General features: G+C 37.1%; 1 protein-coding gene and 1 non-coding gene across 2 annotated transcripts; one reads left to right on the plus strand and one right to left on the minus strand.

Moving 5' to 3' along the window:
• Positions 1–11,997: 11,997 nt before the first annotated feature.
• On the plus strand, positions 11,998–13,638 carry LOC145124148 (uncharacterized). The gene has a single exon (XM_079059380.1). It carries the CDS (start codon positions 11,998–12,000, stop codon positions 13,636–13,638), a length of 1,641 nt encoding a protein of 546 aa, XP_078915506.1.
• Positions 12,370–12,476, minus strand: LOC145151756 (small nucleolar RNA R71). Its single transcript, XR_013732312.1, has one exon. It is a non-coding gene; the product is annotated as a small nucleolar RNA R71 (small nucleolar RNA).
• Positions 13,639–17,571: the final 3,933 nt, after the last annotated feature.

The following is a 17,571-nucleotide window of genomic DNA, read 5'->3' on the forward strand; positions in this document are numbered from 1 at the left end:
GAGTTAAAAACCTCAAAAATGGTAAACATAAGTTTTACAAAGTTATATTTTTCTAGTTACCGACAAATATCGTTAAAAAGGTGCAAAAACAAGAAATTGAATTTTTCATACCAAATGTTCTCATACTTGTGTTCAATGTAACTATTCTTTTAAAAAATCTAGACATGATAACTTACATTTATTTATATGTATGATAATATAAATGGACATAAGAAAACATTCATAATAAACTATAATTGGTATAGTTTATGGGTCACAAATACTACTTCATCTTTTTGCACGAACCATATAATTATTTAAACGTATAATTCTTTTTACACTATGTAACCACTATGGAAGGGTAATATATTCATTTGTAAAAAGGGTTTTCATTACACTAGATGTAAACCTGTTAATACATTTTTGTGAGACAAAGCCTTCACCGTACCTATTTGATTACATACTAAATTTCCTGAATTATAATCAAAGTCTCAGTAAGAGAGCATGACACTTGTGTATAGATCTATACGGGATTGACAATCCCACACCTAAGTTGTTAGCTACAGCAAGATCGGTAGGTCTAGGGTGACAAATGGCTAACATTCCAACGCTTGAAGAACGTCGTAGCAGGCCAACTAGTCGTTAGCACAGTCATAATAAGTCAAATGGGGTATTAACAATACATTTGGTTTACGGGGCTAATATACATTTAATCAGTTTTATATAATGATAAAGCTACATAATACTATTTTCCAATACAGTGCAAACTATATTTTGGTCTGTGGGTTTAAGACATACAAATCACTTTTAAAGAAAATATTGGATTTTCTGACAGCACACTCTATAATTTTACAAGGAAAAGTTACCGATTTTTCTCATACAAAACTCTTATGAACTCACCAACTTAATTGTTGAGACTTTTTCAAAACCACTTGTATTCTCAGGAAATCAGTAGACAGGTAACCAAAAAGGTTTTGAGGATGGGGCATCGCAGCGTCACGTCATTTATTTGTGTCGTTTGTATTTGGTATCAAGTAAACAATGTTTTGGATACAATGTAAACTTCTTAATTATCAATATGATGGTTGTATGGCTTTGATCACTATTATTCATTATGTTATGATACCATACATGAAGTCATCCACCCTCAGACGTTTCCGTTGTTCTAGTTTGGGGGTGTGACAGATTGGTATCAGAGCATTGTTTATAGTGAACTAAGTATACAACTTTAAATACAATGGGCTAAAACAATCTGACTAAAAGTATATACTTTTAAAATATAATGGTATTTCAGTAAAGTATAAGTACATACCTACGTACTAGAACTATGTCATAACAAGAACCATATAAAAGTATTATGGTGAGTTGGACACTACGAGTAGGCCTTAAGATATGTAATCAAATATGGGGTAAATATAGTCTGATCAACTATATTTATCCAAGATATGACTAGGATATGCCAGGGAATAGTCGTGGTGAACAACAAGTCTAAAACTTACCAACGTCCTATACAAATAAAACTTAGAACCAAACATAAAGTTTAAAATACTATAAGAGTATTTTATGAAACTATAGAATCATACACCTAGATTCTTTATGTGTCTCTTATACCTCTATTCTCGCACAGACAACATGACCAGATTTCACCACGAAGGCCCCTACTACCCTGCCATGCGGCCAACGGATGGATCAAGGAGGAGCCAAAAGAGGTTCATGAAGAGAATCCAGAAGAAGAGCCTGAAGAGTACCAAGAGATGGATTACGAGGATGAGGATTCTGATGAGGGATCGAACGAGGAGAAAGGCGCGGGGAGATCATTAATGAACCTTACCCTATCAGCAGCAGGCATGAGCCCCTTCCACCACCCTCCTTCCAGGTATATAGGCACCCCAATGGGGGTCCTCTTTGGATGAACATTCCTTGTAAGAGAATATTGCCCAATCAAAGACAAACTTCGTTGCTGACATCTACACTGTCTCCAGGATGAACCCCCACAATGGGCAACCCAGCTACATGCATGGGCTAGAGAAGACGATCGATGATCTACATTCGGCATGCACCCACTACACCTTGCTCTGGGCCCCAACACCCCCACAGATCAAGCACTACCTCTGACTATACCACGAGTGGCCCGTTTGGACACTCAGGTTCAGGCTCTCCATCACGAGGTAATGGAGATCGGTGGCGAAGCCCGGAACACGATAATGCGAATTCGACGCATCCACGAGGAACAAGAACACCATACGAGTGTCATGCTGAACCAACAAGCAGAGCAGGAGAACATTACGGACCGCCTACAATCCTTAGAGGAGGAGATGGCCGCCATGAGACAACAAATCCTTGCAGCTGAAACAAGGGCAGTTATAGCGGAACAAAGAGCGGAGGAGGCCACTCGCGAGATGTGTGAGATGGCGGCTCACCGTATGTGTCACTTTGGTATATGATAGACTAGTATAGCCTAGTGAGTTAGTGACTACACTACTCACACTGTGTGTTAGGCTTATTGCGTCTTTTATCACAACTAGTAGTAGTACATGAAGTGAGGTACGCCCTCCAAGACCAATGTACCCCGAATAAACTTAATGTTTTGACATCTATGTTCTCTTTTGGTAACTTAACATTTGTACAATACCTACTACTACTTACTACCATAAGTACATTATGATGATGTTTGTCAAAACATTGGGAATCATACAAAAAAACATGTAATTTATATGTATATTTATATAAATATAGATGGGATACAACTAGCAACGACCATAGTTATTTACGAACTCATTTCATACCATACAACATAATCATGCCACCACATAGAAGTAACCAGCGTACCGGCGCAACACCAACTCTACAAATGGACCCATCTACATTCCAAGTCGCTATAGCAGCCGCCGTGTCAGCAGTCATGGCATAAATTGGCACTAACAACACAAACGGAAACGGGAACGGTAACAACAGTTCCAATCATGGTGACAACCAAGGACACCAACGAGTGTGCTCCTACAAAGACTTCTAAAATTACAAACCTAAGAACTCCTACGGCAATGGAGGAGTACTGCCCAAGAAACGAAAGTTTTGGAACAAGAAAAGGGGTCGTTCGATTCAAGAGCGTGACAAAATACAACAAACTGTGGCAGTCCATACCACCACTGTCCCTACTTCCTCAGTGCTGATGAAACCATATGCTAGGAACCTACCTAAAGGCAACAAGTGTATTTCCATCATAATGGATTTGTGCCGAGAGAGGCACTGCAACAACTGTAGCAAAAGGGGGCACATCGCTCGTTTCTGTAGGGTGCCAACTCAACATACCACCCAACCTACTAATGGTGGAGTGGGTCAGGCTTGCTACAGTTGTGGGAGGCGGGGCATTTCAAAAGGGAGTGCCCAAAGACTAGAAACAAAAATGCCAGAGTCGTAGGGAGAGTGTCAACAACGGGCATGAGAAAGCAATGAGGGACCCCGCTAGGATTACTGGTACGTTTCTCCTCAAATAACTCATGTGCATGCATACTTTACGATAGCGGTGCAGAACGGAGTTTCGTGAGCCATAAGTTTGAACATTTCCTCAAACAAAAACCTCAAACACTTAATGAAACATTTACCTTGGAAATGGCTAACGGGAAGATAGAAACTACAAAAGACAAATATGTAGTATGCACTTTAACATTATACATACATTCCTTCCAAATTATCCTAATGCCACTTACAATAGGAAACTTCGACGTGATCATTTGCATGCTTTGGTTAAGTCCTCACCATACCAATATCATGTGTTACGAAAAGGCTGTTCAACTTAACTTACCAAATGACGAAACCCTTGTCATCTATGATGACAAACCCGACACAAACCTCCGAATCGTCTCATGCATCAAGACTCAGAAGTACCTACACAAGAGGTACCACGACTTCCTAGTCCACGTTGTGGATGAGAAACAGGAAGTGAAAGACATCAAGTATATTCCAGAAGTCTGTAACTTTCCCGATGTATTCCTAGAAGACCTTCCGGGAATACCACCCGTGCGCCAAGTCGAGTTCAAAATTGTCTTGATTCTTGGAGCCACTCCCATAGCCAAATCCCCATATCGATTAGTGCCGGCAGAAATGCTGGGACTGCCCAGTCAACTGAACAAACTAATGAGTAAATGATTTATCAGACTGAGCTTCTCACCTTGGGGAGCGCCAGTCTAGTTTGTAAAGAAGAAAGGCGGATCATTCTGTATGTGCGTTGCCTGACAAGAGTCGAACAAACTCACCAGCAAGGACTAATACCTCTACCCTGAATCGATGATCTATTCAACCAACTCCAAGGAATGAGCTACTTATCAGAATGTTGATCTAAGGTCGGGATACCATCAACGCAAAGTTCCGGAGGAAGATATTCCCAAGACAACTTAAGAATCGTAAGGCCAACTACACCACACACATCCTTGATTTTGGGGGCAATAGTGTTTGCCTTAAAATCTAGAGACACTACCTTTATGGCACAAAGTGCACAATCTTCACTGACCATAAGAGTCTCCAGCATATTCAAGTGTTCTAAACTTGAGGATCTTCACCATCATCGCTTTATCCAACCACAAACACACTCAAGGTGAGTTCATACCCCCATATTAGTTTTCATGTTTTAGGAGGGGGGATAGAAGAAAAGTGAGATTTATAACACAAATGTCTACATGTTTCATTTCTATGTGGTGTATAAAGCATCATTTTTCATGAAATGTGGTTATTAATTTTTTGTAGAACATTTTTTTGTGGTATGTTAGTTGTTGATGCAAATGTAAGAAAAAATAACATAAACTATGTTATATGTTCTTTAGAAAAGTTTAAAACTACCAAGCTACAAGGATTAGGATTTTTATAGTCAAAATATGACTTTTCTAGAAAAAAAGGTTAGATCTTAGTTATTTCACCATTTTGTGGGATATAACCCAAAATATTTTGTTTAGGACATGTATGTTAAAAAATAGACAAAAATACCAAGGAGTTAGCTTTACAAAAGAAAACTCAAAAATCTATCATTTTATGTAAAAATGGATTTTTAAACAAAAGTGGTCACAACAAGTTTATGACATCATTTTGTGGGTTTTAACTAAAATATATGTTTTTAAAACATATAAAGTATTTCGAGTTAAAAATCCCAAAACTGGTAAACATAAGTTTTACAAAGTTAGATTTTTCTAGTTACCGAAAAATATTGTTAAAATGTAAAAAAACTAGAAATTGACTTTTTCATACCAAATGTTCTCATACTCGTGTTAGATGTAAGTATTCTTTTAAAACATGTAGACATGATAAATTACACTTATTTATATGTATGATTATATAAATGGACATAAGAAAACATTCATAATAAACTATAATTGCTATAGTTTATGGGTCACAAATACTACTTCATCATTTTGCACGAACCATATAATTATTTAAATGTATAATTCTTTTTACAATATGTAACCACTATGGAAGGGTAATATATTCATTTGTAAAAAGGGTTTTCAATACACTAGACGTAAACCTGTTAATACAATTTTGTGAGACATAGCCTTCACCGTACCTACTTGAGTACATACTAAATTTCCTGAATTATAATCAACGTCTCGGTAAGAGAGCATGACACTTGTGTATAGATTTATACGGGATTGACAACCGTGCACCTAAGCTGTTAGCTACAGCTAGACCGGCAGGTCTAGTGTGACAAATGTCTAACATTCTGACGTCGAAGAACGTCGTAGGAGGCCAAGTGGTCGTTAGCACAGTTATAATAAATCACATGGGGTATTAACAACATATTTGGTTTACGGGGCTAATATACATTCAATCAGTTTCATATAATGATAAAACTACATAATACAATTTTCCAGTACAGTGCAACCTACATTTTGGTCTTTGGGTTGAAGACATACAACTCACTTTTAAAAAAAAATATTGGATTTTCTGACAACACACTCTATCATTTTTACAAGGAAAAGTTACCGATTTTTATATTACAAAACTCTTATGAACTCACCAACTTAATTGTTGACACTTTTCCAAAACCACTTGTATTTTCAAGAAATCAGTAGACAGGTAACCAAAAAGGTTTTGAGGATGGGGCATCACAGCGTCACGTCATTTACTTTTGTCATATGTATTTGGTATCAAGTAGACAATGTTGTGGATACAATGTAAACTTCTTAATTATCAATATGATGGTTGTATGGCTTTGATCACTATTATTCATTATGTTATGATATTGTACATGAAGTCATCCACCATCAGTCGGTTCTACCGTTTTTGTTTGGGGGTGTGACATGTTATGTTGTAGTGATATGTTAGATTGATACATCTATATGATTACATGTATACTGGTTGTTGTTAATTTGTTGCATATGTAGACAAAGTTCGGTTGGGTTGAGGTGGTACGACTTTGTGCTGTAATCCAACATACCCAGGGCAATCTAGTATGATGACTGTGGGCTGGGGCAATCTAGTCCGATGACTGTGGACCCAGATTGTATGCATTATTGCGAGGAGTATTTTGGGGGAACTCATTAAAATTTTACTTACAATTGTGGATTCAAATGCTTTTCAGGTACATATCAAATTGCGAAGGTGGGATTGTACACATGCACAATGATTTTATGATTTGAGACTCCACATTGTTTTCCTAATAACTCTGATTCTGAATTATGGTTTTGAACAAAATGGTTTGACTTAATGTAATTTCATAAAAGTAGGTGTTTATTCTTTTTTAAAAAGGAAAAATTATATTATGGAATTTGGGACGTTACAAGTAGGTATCATAACCCTAGTTTGAGGGACTTGGATGAACATTACTATGAATCTAAACTCAAACTGGGATTTGAGATTTTCACGAACATTTTCAACAAGGATTTAAGAAAATAGTTGGGTTAGAGATATGAATTCGATTCCTGGTCATATTCTTGTCTGATTATTGGCATGGTATCGGGAACATGGATCTTTGACTTGACTCTAGTTTTAGCAGAGAATATGCGGTGTGAACAGTCAGTCGGAGCTTGGACAGGAAAGTTGTTCCCAAAATACCTATGTTATATATATATATATATATATATATATATATATATATATATATATATATATATATATATATATATATATGTTCAAAGGAGAATTGTTGGAAATGCATGCTAATAGATAGGGTAGAGATCTTTCAGGAATTGCATGTTAGAGTTGCCTGATAATTGAGATGCCTTATAGCCTAGGTATTGCCTGATAGACTGATTGTTTGACCATTGATTGATTTGTACTATATGAAATTGACATTATTACTGTAGTTGTTTAGTGTATGCATCATGGTTGTACATAACTAAGATTTTATAGTATGATAATGTTTGATTTAGCCTTATTTCATGTTCCTTGTCTGGTTGCGGACTTAGGGTAAATCAATTATTTGACTGTCTATCAAATCCAGTGTTATGTATGATTAGCATACCCAAGGCGACTGCATAGTTAGTGAAGGTTTTCATGAGTTGAGTGTGGATTTTTAGAAGGCCAACAATAGTGAGGATCTAATAGTTACTCTTTAGAGAGTGAGTATATGTAGTATGTGTACCCTAGTTGCTTGGGGCCTAGTGGTCCAGGTGATTGGTGGCGATCCTTTGAGACAAATACGGGTAGGTGTCAAATGTACTATGGGACCATACTACTGGAAGAACATGACCCGCACGCTTATCAATGAAGTCACGAGTTGTGAAGGTTGGATGGTTGACCCATCCTCGTGTTGTTGGTCTTTCGATTATGGTTTCTCTAGATGAGGGTGAATTTGGTGCTTCTTCGGACCCAAGTGGCCATAACATTTTAGACTTGAAGGGTACTGATGACGGGGATGTCGTCCTCTACGATGGGGTTTTGTTCATGTAAGTAGCGAATGCGATGATCGACACGAGGATTACAGCTTGAGGATGGGTGGTCGGTCGATGATGGGGATGTCGTCCTCTACAATGGGGTTCTGTTCTTTCTACCTCTTGTGTTTGAGGGAGAAGGGATCGAATGCGTGTCAGGCGATAGATGAAAGAAAGGAAGGGTGTTCTCCACATCAGTTTTATGCCATAATGGTGTATTGTTCGGTTCGTGGTGAATCGTTTCCGTTTTATAACAGAAGAATATTTGTGGCTCAACTGTTCTTTTAGTCTGGTGGCCTTGGTGAAGGTTGTGTCGCAAGCCAGATAGGTAACCCAGTTCTCAAAATATCGGGTGTATCCTAGGAGGTCTGATATATTCTTGATTTGGAAAGCGGAGTTCTATTATATGTTAATTTTTTTGGAGTTATCATTTAAGAGTATATAAGGAATTCGGAAAGTGTCTCGTCAATCCAATTGTATTCTAATCGATTTCGCTAAGATTAAGGTGGCAATGTTGGGGGAAGTTTCCGAGGTCTCCTTCAAAAATTTAGAGTTTCGATAAGATTGGATGATTATTATTCGAAGGATCCTGTAATGTTGTTTTATGCAATCTTAGAGTCAAGGTTGGTATCTATCTAGTTGAGTTGGTCTGAGGCTTAGATGTTGAAGATGTCATACGATGGTAGTTCGAACCCTAAGTAGGGAGAACTGAGTGTTTTTGTTGGATGATTTCCGGTTAGTGATATTTCATGGTTTCATTTCAAAGGATCAAGTGAATCTATGATTCAAGTGGGCGAGGTTTTTGTTTAAGATTATTGATACTGGTGATAATGAAGGTTAGATACCATTGAGGAGCTCGAGGGTCCATTGGAATCATTCTTGGTCAAAAAAATTCAAAGGGTTGTTAGATCGAAGGCAAAGTAAGTGTCATCAGGTCTATGTCTTCGAGGACACATGTGTTGTCCTCACAACAGAAAGTTGTGGGGTAAGGAAATCTTTGTGGTCAGTAGTTTCTTCTGGAAACGCCAATAATTTTGAGAAGGTATTTTTTGAGTCGTACAGGTTGCGCATCAGATATAAAGGGAAAGGTTAGCTCGTTGTATGGCTTTGTCATTTACAGTCACGAATGACCAATTGTTGATCTTTCGACCACCTTCAGAGATTGGTACATGTATTCTTTCGTGGGATTTATTCATCATTGTAGGAGATCATTGGATTTAATTGTTGATCCATTTTCGATCGATTGGTCATTTCTTTCCTTATCAGCATCTAGAAGTTATTTGAGGGACTTCAGGAAGTACTAGTTGAGGGTACAATTAATGCCTGAATCCTTCACCAAGTTCTTTATGATTTATATCTTGCTCTCGGGGTGTGTACTCTTGACTATTTGGTTGTCAAACTATTTTTCTTAGTAGACTTGAGTTGGCAGTTATCCTTGGTTATTGGGAATTCGGATGTCAGAGTAACCTTTTTCAGTTTTTAGGCATGTTTGTGGTCAATGCAGAGTCCAGTTTTGGTAGGTCGCGTCAGCTGGGGTTGGTATTGGGATTGATTCAACTAGGGTGTTGATGACATTTCTTGGTAAAATTTGGAATTCTTCTTCGAATTTGGAAGTTCTATTGGTCTAATGGCGCATTGGAAGGATATGTCCAACTTCATCTAAGGTGTGGGATCTCGTTTTGGCTGTTTAGGAAGGTTTCATTTAATAGTTGAGGTTCGTCGTTTCGTTCGATCCACATGTACTTTACCCTTAATGTATGATAATGTTAAAGAATTAACACAACCGGCCTAAGGAAAGTTGTATTTCCCTCTCGAAAGTATGAATTTTTGGTAGTCCAACAAATAAGGTATTGTGGAGCATTAAAGGATTGAGTGTGATAGCCCGAGAATACTTGGTCTGATCTTATGGAATGGTTCTTATTTGAATTATTCCTTTCGTTTTGGGAAAGCGTTCAACAATCTATCTTATTTCATAGTTACATGCGAGCATGTTTTGTCCGATGATGCGTCAGTAGAAGTTTAGACTGTGGAAGGGTTGCACGTAATAGAATGATATGGCCCCTGCGGTTGTTGGTAACTGTAAAGTGGTATGTGTTAGATGTCATTTTATGCATCTTTTAGGGTAGTTTTCATTATTATTTAGTATCATATTTTGTACATTTTGAATGATTTAAATAATGTTCAGCTTATGTATTTCGTTAGAATTCCCGTACTGCTCATGTTTTTATGTCAATTTCAGATAGTTCGAGTGGAGCAGTGTTTTGGGAGCAGTTGGATGCGCGTTTGGAGCTTAAAATTGAGCTTCGAACTTATGGAGTATGTTGAGGAATGATTGCAAGATGCTTTGGTCAAAAAACATTCGATCGAATTGATCACACAAAGATAGAATATGCAATATAAAGTTAAAGGATGTTGCTGACAGTTTTGACCCCCTGTCAGTATTTTGACCATATCTCGAGAACCGTAACTCCGATTGATGCGATTCAAAATGATCTGAAAAGTAGATGAAATTTTGGACGTCTTAGGGACAACATGCGATCGCAGGTTGCCTTTACAAGATCGCATGGGGCCCTTTTGAGATCGCAGGTTAGGTCGCAGCATGGATTCGAGGTTTTTTTGTGCCAAAAATTCATCCGGAAGTGAAACATGAAAACCTGCGATCGCAGGTTGTGTACATGCGATCGCGGGTTGGCCAAAAAGTATCAAAATGGTATCCTACTTCATTAAAAAGGCACGAGACGCGTTTTCTTCAAAACCTGCGATCGCAGCTTTGATACATGCGAGCGCATGCGCATCGTTTTTGCTCTTGGACGTATAAATAGACCTTATAACCTTCCAATAACCTAAGTTGGCGATTCCAGAGGTACCAGACGCCGAAAATACGATTTTGGAGGCGTTTCTTCTCTGATTTCATCAATTTCTAAAGATCTGAAGACTGTGGATCATATCCTTCAAGTAAATTAGTAAGATTAGTTGTTTAATGTGTCTTTTCATCTGTTTTCATCAGATTTTGGCCATGTCTGGCTAAACCCTAGTTTCCAGTTCTGCATAAGACAAGTACTTTTCATGTGATTGATCATTAGATCTGGTTTTTGATTTGTGTTTCTATCTAGATTCTTCAGTTTTGAGCTTAATGAATGTTTGATTTGAATTCTTGTTAGTCCGATCACCTAGCTAGGGTTTTATCATTCTAGTTAATCAATTAATAGAATCCGTAATTGTCCTAATAAATTGGTAAAAGTATCAAGTATCAGATTGGTTCCGTTTTGGGATTTAACTCTGGTATAAACTGTAAAAATCATATCTTTACGCTTCCGACCTTGTGAGAAGTATTGGGTATTGCTGGGAATTTTACAAAGAACTTAATGCAACTTTTCTGATCTTAATTAAGTGCTTGTTTGATTAGACAGTAAAAAGTTAGGGTTAATTGAAGAGCTTGTTTTGATTAACTAGTTTAGGTAAAAGAGAAATTACTAGAGCTTGATAGTTTTTCTCAGTACCAGCTTAGATAGAACGCATCTCAAATAATCAGATTTGGATCAGTTGCAAGATTAGGAAAGTCGCAGCAGAACTGGAATTGTTTTTATTATTGACTTTCATTTAATTTAATATCACTGCATTTTAGATTTTAGTTTACAATCAAAACCCCCTTTTATAATTTCTGTTTTGACTAGATGTGCCTGATGCAAAAAGGCATTGACCATTAGGCTGTGTCCCTGAGGATTCGACCCTGCTTCCCTATGCTATATTTTTAGTGCAACCAGCAGTGATAATTTATTTGTTTAATACGCACGCGACATCGTGTTAACAAATCAGCGCCGTTGTCGGGGATATGGTCCTTTCTAATAGTTTTATGCCAAGAATTTTTCGTTCAGGTACACCTTTAGTTATTGATCCAGAAATCGAGTGAACTGCAAGAAAACTAAAGAAAGAAGCTACAAGAAATAAACGATCAGGTGGTCTCTTTGGTTCATCATCTTCCATACCCTCAGAAGCCTCCATAGCACAAGGCACTCCCTTGTGGAACGAATCAGATCCGATTTTTCCAAAAGTACCCCCATCATCACCTCAAAACAGCCCATATAAAACTTATTCCCGGCCCTCTTCCATTAAAACTGAAATCACAGACTCTTTAGAAACCGAATCTGAAGACTTAGTTATGAGTGGAGACGAAGCAGAAAAGACCCTTAGAGAGTGGGCCACTCAAGAGGTCAACCAACTGCCCTTTTGCATTACGTTTCCAGAAGCCCAGAACTTCGAATTTAAATCTGGGTTGATTCATCTTCTTCCCACTTTCAGAGGATTGGAAAACAAAGACCCACATAAATTCCTCAAAGAATTTCATGTGGTTTGTTCAGGAATGAAGCCTCATGCTGTCACAGAAGACCAGATAAAGTTAAGGGCATTCCCCTTTTCGTTTCAAGATTCAGCAAGAGAATGGTTATATGAACTCCCATTTGGTTCCATCACCACTTGGACAGAGCTCGCGAAGCTGTTCTTAGAGAAATATTTTCCAGAAACGCGAGTCTCCAGTCTCAGAAGAGAAATCATTGGTATCAAACAAGGAAAAAGAGAAGCTTTACATACATACTGGGAGAGATTCAAGAAGTTGTTGGTCAGTTGCCCTCAACATGGAATTCGTGATTACCAACTCTATAACTGTTTCTGTGAAGGTATGACACCCATGGAAAGACGCCTTATAAATGCTTCTAGTGGTGGTTCTTTGGGTGATATGACACCAACTGAAATTAGAGAGCTGATCGAAAAGCTGGCAATCGAGTCTAAACACTCTGGAAATGAAGACGAGTGGTATCCAGATCAACCAAGGGGTGCCAAGGAAGTCAACAATGTTCATCTGGAAGCTCAGATACCTGAATTGACGAAAGTTGTTCTGCTCCTGACCAAAGAAAAAGCAGCTGCAAAGAAACAATGTGGGATTTGCTTGAAGACTGATCAACCTACTGACATGTGTCAAATATTGCAAGAGGATACAGTTGCAATAAAAGTTGTCGGGGGCTACCACCAGAATTTTCAGAATAATTATCAGCAGAAACAACAATTTCAGCCTCCACCCGGATTTCAGCAGCAACGAAATTTTCAGCAATCGAGTTTTCAGCAGACAAATTTTCATCAAAATTCTCACTTTCAGCCCAACTTTCAGAACTTGAATTTCCAGAATCAAAACTTGCAACATCAACCCAATAGCTCCAGTGTGGCCTTAGAAGATATAGTAAAGAGTCTTGCCACGAGCACCCAAGCATTCCAAACCGAAACTATAGCTAGTATCAAGAATCTGGAGCAACAGGTGTCTCAACTTGCCATTTTTGTGGGTCATCTGGAGTCTCAAGGAAAGTTACCAGGGCATACTGAAAACAATCCAAAGCATAATGCGAGTGCTATTTTCTTGAGAAGAGGGAAAACGTATGAATGCCCAAGCTCATCTGAACCAGAAAACAACGATGAAGAAGAGTTTGAAGAGGTTCTGATAGAAGAAGGAGATGTGGAAGGGATAGAAAAAGAAGTTGAAGCTGAAGAGTTTGAAGAGGTGTTGGTTGAAGAAGAATCTGAAAAGCTGGAAGAAAAAGAAACTCCAACACTACCCAAGCCAATTCTGAAGGAGTACAAGCCATTACCTCCATTCCCATCAAGACTGAAGAGTACGAAGCGCGAAAGAGATGATAAAGATATTATGGAAATTCTTCGCAAGGTTGAGGTAAATATCCCACTTTTAGATATTATCCAACATATCCCTCGCTATGCTAAGTTTCTTAAAAGTTATGCAACTCAAAGAACAAAATGAAATTTAATGAGATTGTAAAAGCTGGTGAAAATATCTCCTCTATTTTAAAAAAAAGTTTGCCTCCAAAGTGCAAGGATCCAGGGATTTTCTCAGTTCCTTGTAAATTGGGGAACCTTGATTTTCCAAAAGCCATGCTAGATCTAGGAGCTTCAGTTAATGTCCTCCCGTTTTCTATTTTTGAAAAATTAAAATTGGGATCTTTGCAAAAGACCGGGACCATCATCCAGTTGGCGGATCATTCAACAGTACACCTAAAAGGTGCGTTGGAGGATGTTCTTCTCCAAGTGGATAATCTGATTTTTCCCGCTGATTTTTATATATTGGACATGGGAAACTTAGACACTTCTGATGCAAACTCTATTATTTTGGGAAGGCCTTTTATGAAAACTGTGAAAACGAAAATTGATGTTTTTAATGGAATGATTTCAATGGAGTTTGATGAGGAAGTGGTTAAATTTCAAATTAATAATGATGATTTTCTTTCTGAAAATGTTTTTGTCAATTATATGGGTACCAGCAGTCCTTTGTCTGAGGGCTGCTGTGAGTTTCTAATGTCTCTGTGCAAGAAAAAAATTTAGACATGAATTCATCTAATAATATATCCAAGGAGCTGGCAGAAGATAAGCTTGGGGAGGTGGAAGAGGTTGAGCTAAAATCTGCTACGGAAGAAGAATCATATAAAAATATGAAAAGAAAAAAACTTTTGGAAAAAGAAAAGGTGGGAGATGTGATTTCAGATACGAATCTGAAAAGAAGAAAGTTTAAAGAATCTGAAGAGAAGATTTTTGGGAAGAAGAAGAAGATTAGAAAATGCAACGAGTCTAATAATCTGAAAGACTTATCTGATAACTATTTGGAGTCTTTCCCGATTGATGTGCAAGTTCCAGATCCAACCATCTTGCCATATTTGAAGGGATCTGGGGTCACAAGAAAAAGAGTTGAGCTTCAAGGAAGTCCCAACCACACCATTTAATAATTTGGTTGGGTAGAGTCGAGCCAACGATTTTAAAAATGGGCGGCTTTCCGAGAGGCAACCCGATGAGTAGTTTTTATTTTTTTTTATGCTTTCAATAAAGAGATGGTCGCAGTTCCAAGCAAGCTTGGGGAAATCAGAGGATCGACAGAGTTGCTGAAATTCAGATTTTTCGTCAACATTCATCGTCAAAATCAGATTTCTGCAATGTTACCAGGTACATTCTTTCCTCGCTACAGATTTTTGTTTATATTCTTTATTGAGCTGTTCGTTCCTCTCTGAGCATTGAGGACAATGCATCATTTTAAGCTTGGGGAGGGGGTTAGTGTAAAAAATTTGCATTTTTTGTTAAAATTTAAAAAATTTCAGTTTTTCATTTAAAAATTTTCAATTTTTATTTTTCTTTTTGCATTTTAATTTCTGCATTACATTTGCATATAAAAATTTTGAAAATAAAAAAAAATATTTTCCTTTTTATTTTTCTGCATTCATGAAAACAAAGAAAACCCAAAAATATTTTATTTCTAGTTATTTTTCTTTTTATTTTCTGCATATAAAAATTTTAAAAATCTTTTAAAAAATTGAAATATTTTACATGAGATGAGAATATCTTTTTACATTCGATAGATCTGTTAAGATGAAGTGTGATAATTACCGAAAATAACAGCCTCATTACAATCAATTTTAAGAATTATATTTTCAAGTGCTTTAAATGTTTTCAATATGAACCAACATATGAGCCAAATAATTTTTACAATGGAAGCGTGGGATGGAAAAACGAACAGTGTTTAGAAAATAATTTCCTTGAATGTGTTAAAAAGAACCTTGATTAGATAACCCTTATCATTCCTTGAAGTACTGAACCCTATAGTTTCTGCGCCTTTTGAGGTTAGGAGGGAACTCTCGTTATACCCACAAAATAGTTATCATTTTTGAAGTATTGATGATATGGTGAAGTAAAATCCGCGCCCGCTCTATATATATGTTAAAAATTGTATATCAAGAAACTTGAAGAAATCTGCAATTCAAAGTCAAATCCAAGTCAAGTTCAAGTCGAAATCAAGAAGCAAACAAGTTAAATCTAAAGAGTTGATCAAGACAAAGAAGATGTGTGGTATAATGAGATTGATTCCTCGATAGTGGAATCATAGGAGTAAGCTTGGATTTTCTGTCCATAATGGAGCTTACCGCGTTTACTGGACGAGTTCGGAAAAAAAGGAGGGGTTAGTCAAGCTAAGTTTTTATAAATGAATTTTCGTGAAATTATTTTTTTTAAAAATACACTGTTTTCACAAATTTAATTCGGCGTATATATTATTTACTCAAGTTTTGTTTAACTCATTAAATATAATTATGCATCGTTAATATAAAGTATTGAGACTGTTGTCTATGTAGTGATTTCATTGGAGCTTCCTCGTTGTGAAATCTGATCATGTGAACAAAAAAAGAGTGAAGTGTTTTGATAAAGTTTAAATTTTTAGTTTCCTTAATCTTGTTTTAGGTTTATTTCTAAGTTTCTTTTTAGGTTATCTACATCTTTCCATTTGTTTATAATGTTTTATTCTTTTTCTTACTTGAGGACAAGTAAGGTTTAAGGTTGGGGAGATTTGTTAGATGTCATTTTATGCATCTTTTAGGGTAGTTTTCATTATTATTTAGTATCATCTTTTGTACATTTGCATTTCATTTATTTAAATAATGTTCAGCTCATGTATTTCGTTAGAATTCCTGTACTGCTCATGTTTTTATGTCAATTTCAGATAGTTCGAGTGGAGCAGTGCTTTGGCAGCTGTTGGATGCGCGTTTGGAGCTTAAAATGGAGCTTGGAACTTATGGAGTATGTTGAGGAATGATTGCAATATGCTTTGGTCAAGAAACATTCGATCGAATTGATCACACGAAGATCGAATATGCTATCTAAAGTTAAAGGATGTTGCTGGCAGCTTTGACCCCCTGTCAGTATTTTGATCATATCTCGAGAACCGTAACTCCGATTGATGCGATTCAAAATGATCTGAAAAGCAGACGAAATTTCGGACGTCTTAGGCATAACATGCGATCGCAGGTTGCCTTTATGCGATCGAATGGGTCCCTTTTGCGATTGCAGGTTAGGTCGCAGCATGGATTCGAGGTTTTTTTGTGCCAAAAATTCATTCGGAAGTGAAAATGAAAACCTGCGATCGCAGGTTGTGTACATGCGATCGCAGGTTGGCTAAAAAGTATCAAAATGGTATCCTACTTCATTAAAAAGGCACGAGACGCGTTTTCTTTAAAACCTGCGATCGCGGCTTTGATACATGCGCTCGCATGCGCATCATTTTTGCTCCTGAACGTATAAATAGACCTTATTATCTTCCAGTAACCTAAGTTGGCAATTCCAGAGGTACCAGAAAACGAAAATACGATTTTGGAGGCGTTTCTTCTCTGATTTCATCAATTTCTGAAGATCTGAAGACTGTGGATCATCTCCTTCAAGTAGATTAGTAAGATTAGTTGTTTGATGTCTCTTTTCATATGTTTTCATCAGATTTTGGCCATGTCTGGCTAAACCCTAGTTTTCAGTTCTGCATAAGACAAGTAATTTTCATGTGATTGATCATTAGATCTGGTTTTTGATTTGTGTTTCTATCTAGATTCTTCAGTTTTGAGCTTAATGAATGTTTGATTGGAATTCTTGTTAGTCTGATCACCTAGCTAGGGTTTTATCATTCTAGTTAATCAATTAATAGATACCGTAATTTTTCTAATAAATTGGTAAAAGTAACAAGTATCAGATTGGTTCCGTTTTGGGATTTAACTCTGGTATAAACTGTAAAAATCATATATTTACGCTTCCGAGCTTGTGAGAAGTATTGGGTATTGCTGGGAATTTTACAAAGAACTTAATGCAACTTTTCTGATCTTAATTAAGAGCTTTTTTGATTAAACAGTAAAAAGTTAGGGTTAATTGAAGAGCTTGT

The sequence above is a fragment of the Lactuca virosa genome, chromosome 1 (genome assembly GCF_052849685.1).
Source record: "Lactuca virosa cultivar CGN04683 chromosome 1, Lactuca_virosa_CGN04683_v6, whole genome shotgun sequence".
Classification (NCBI taxonomy): Eukaryota; Viridiplantae; Streptophyta; class Magnoliopsida; order Asterales; family Asteraceae; genus Lactuca; species Lactuca virosa.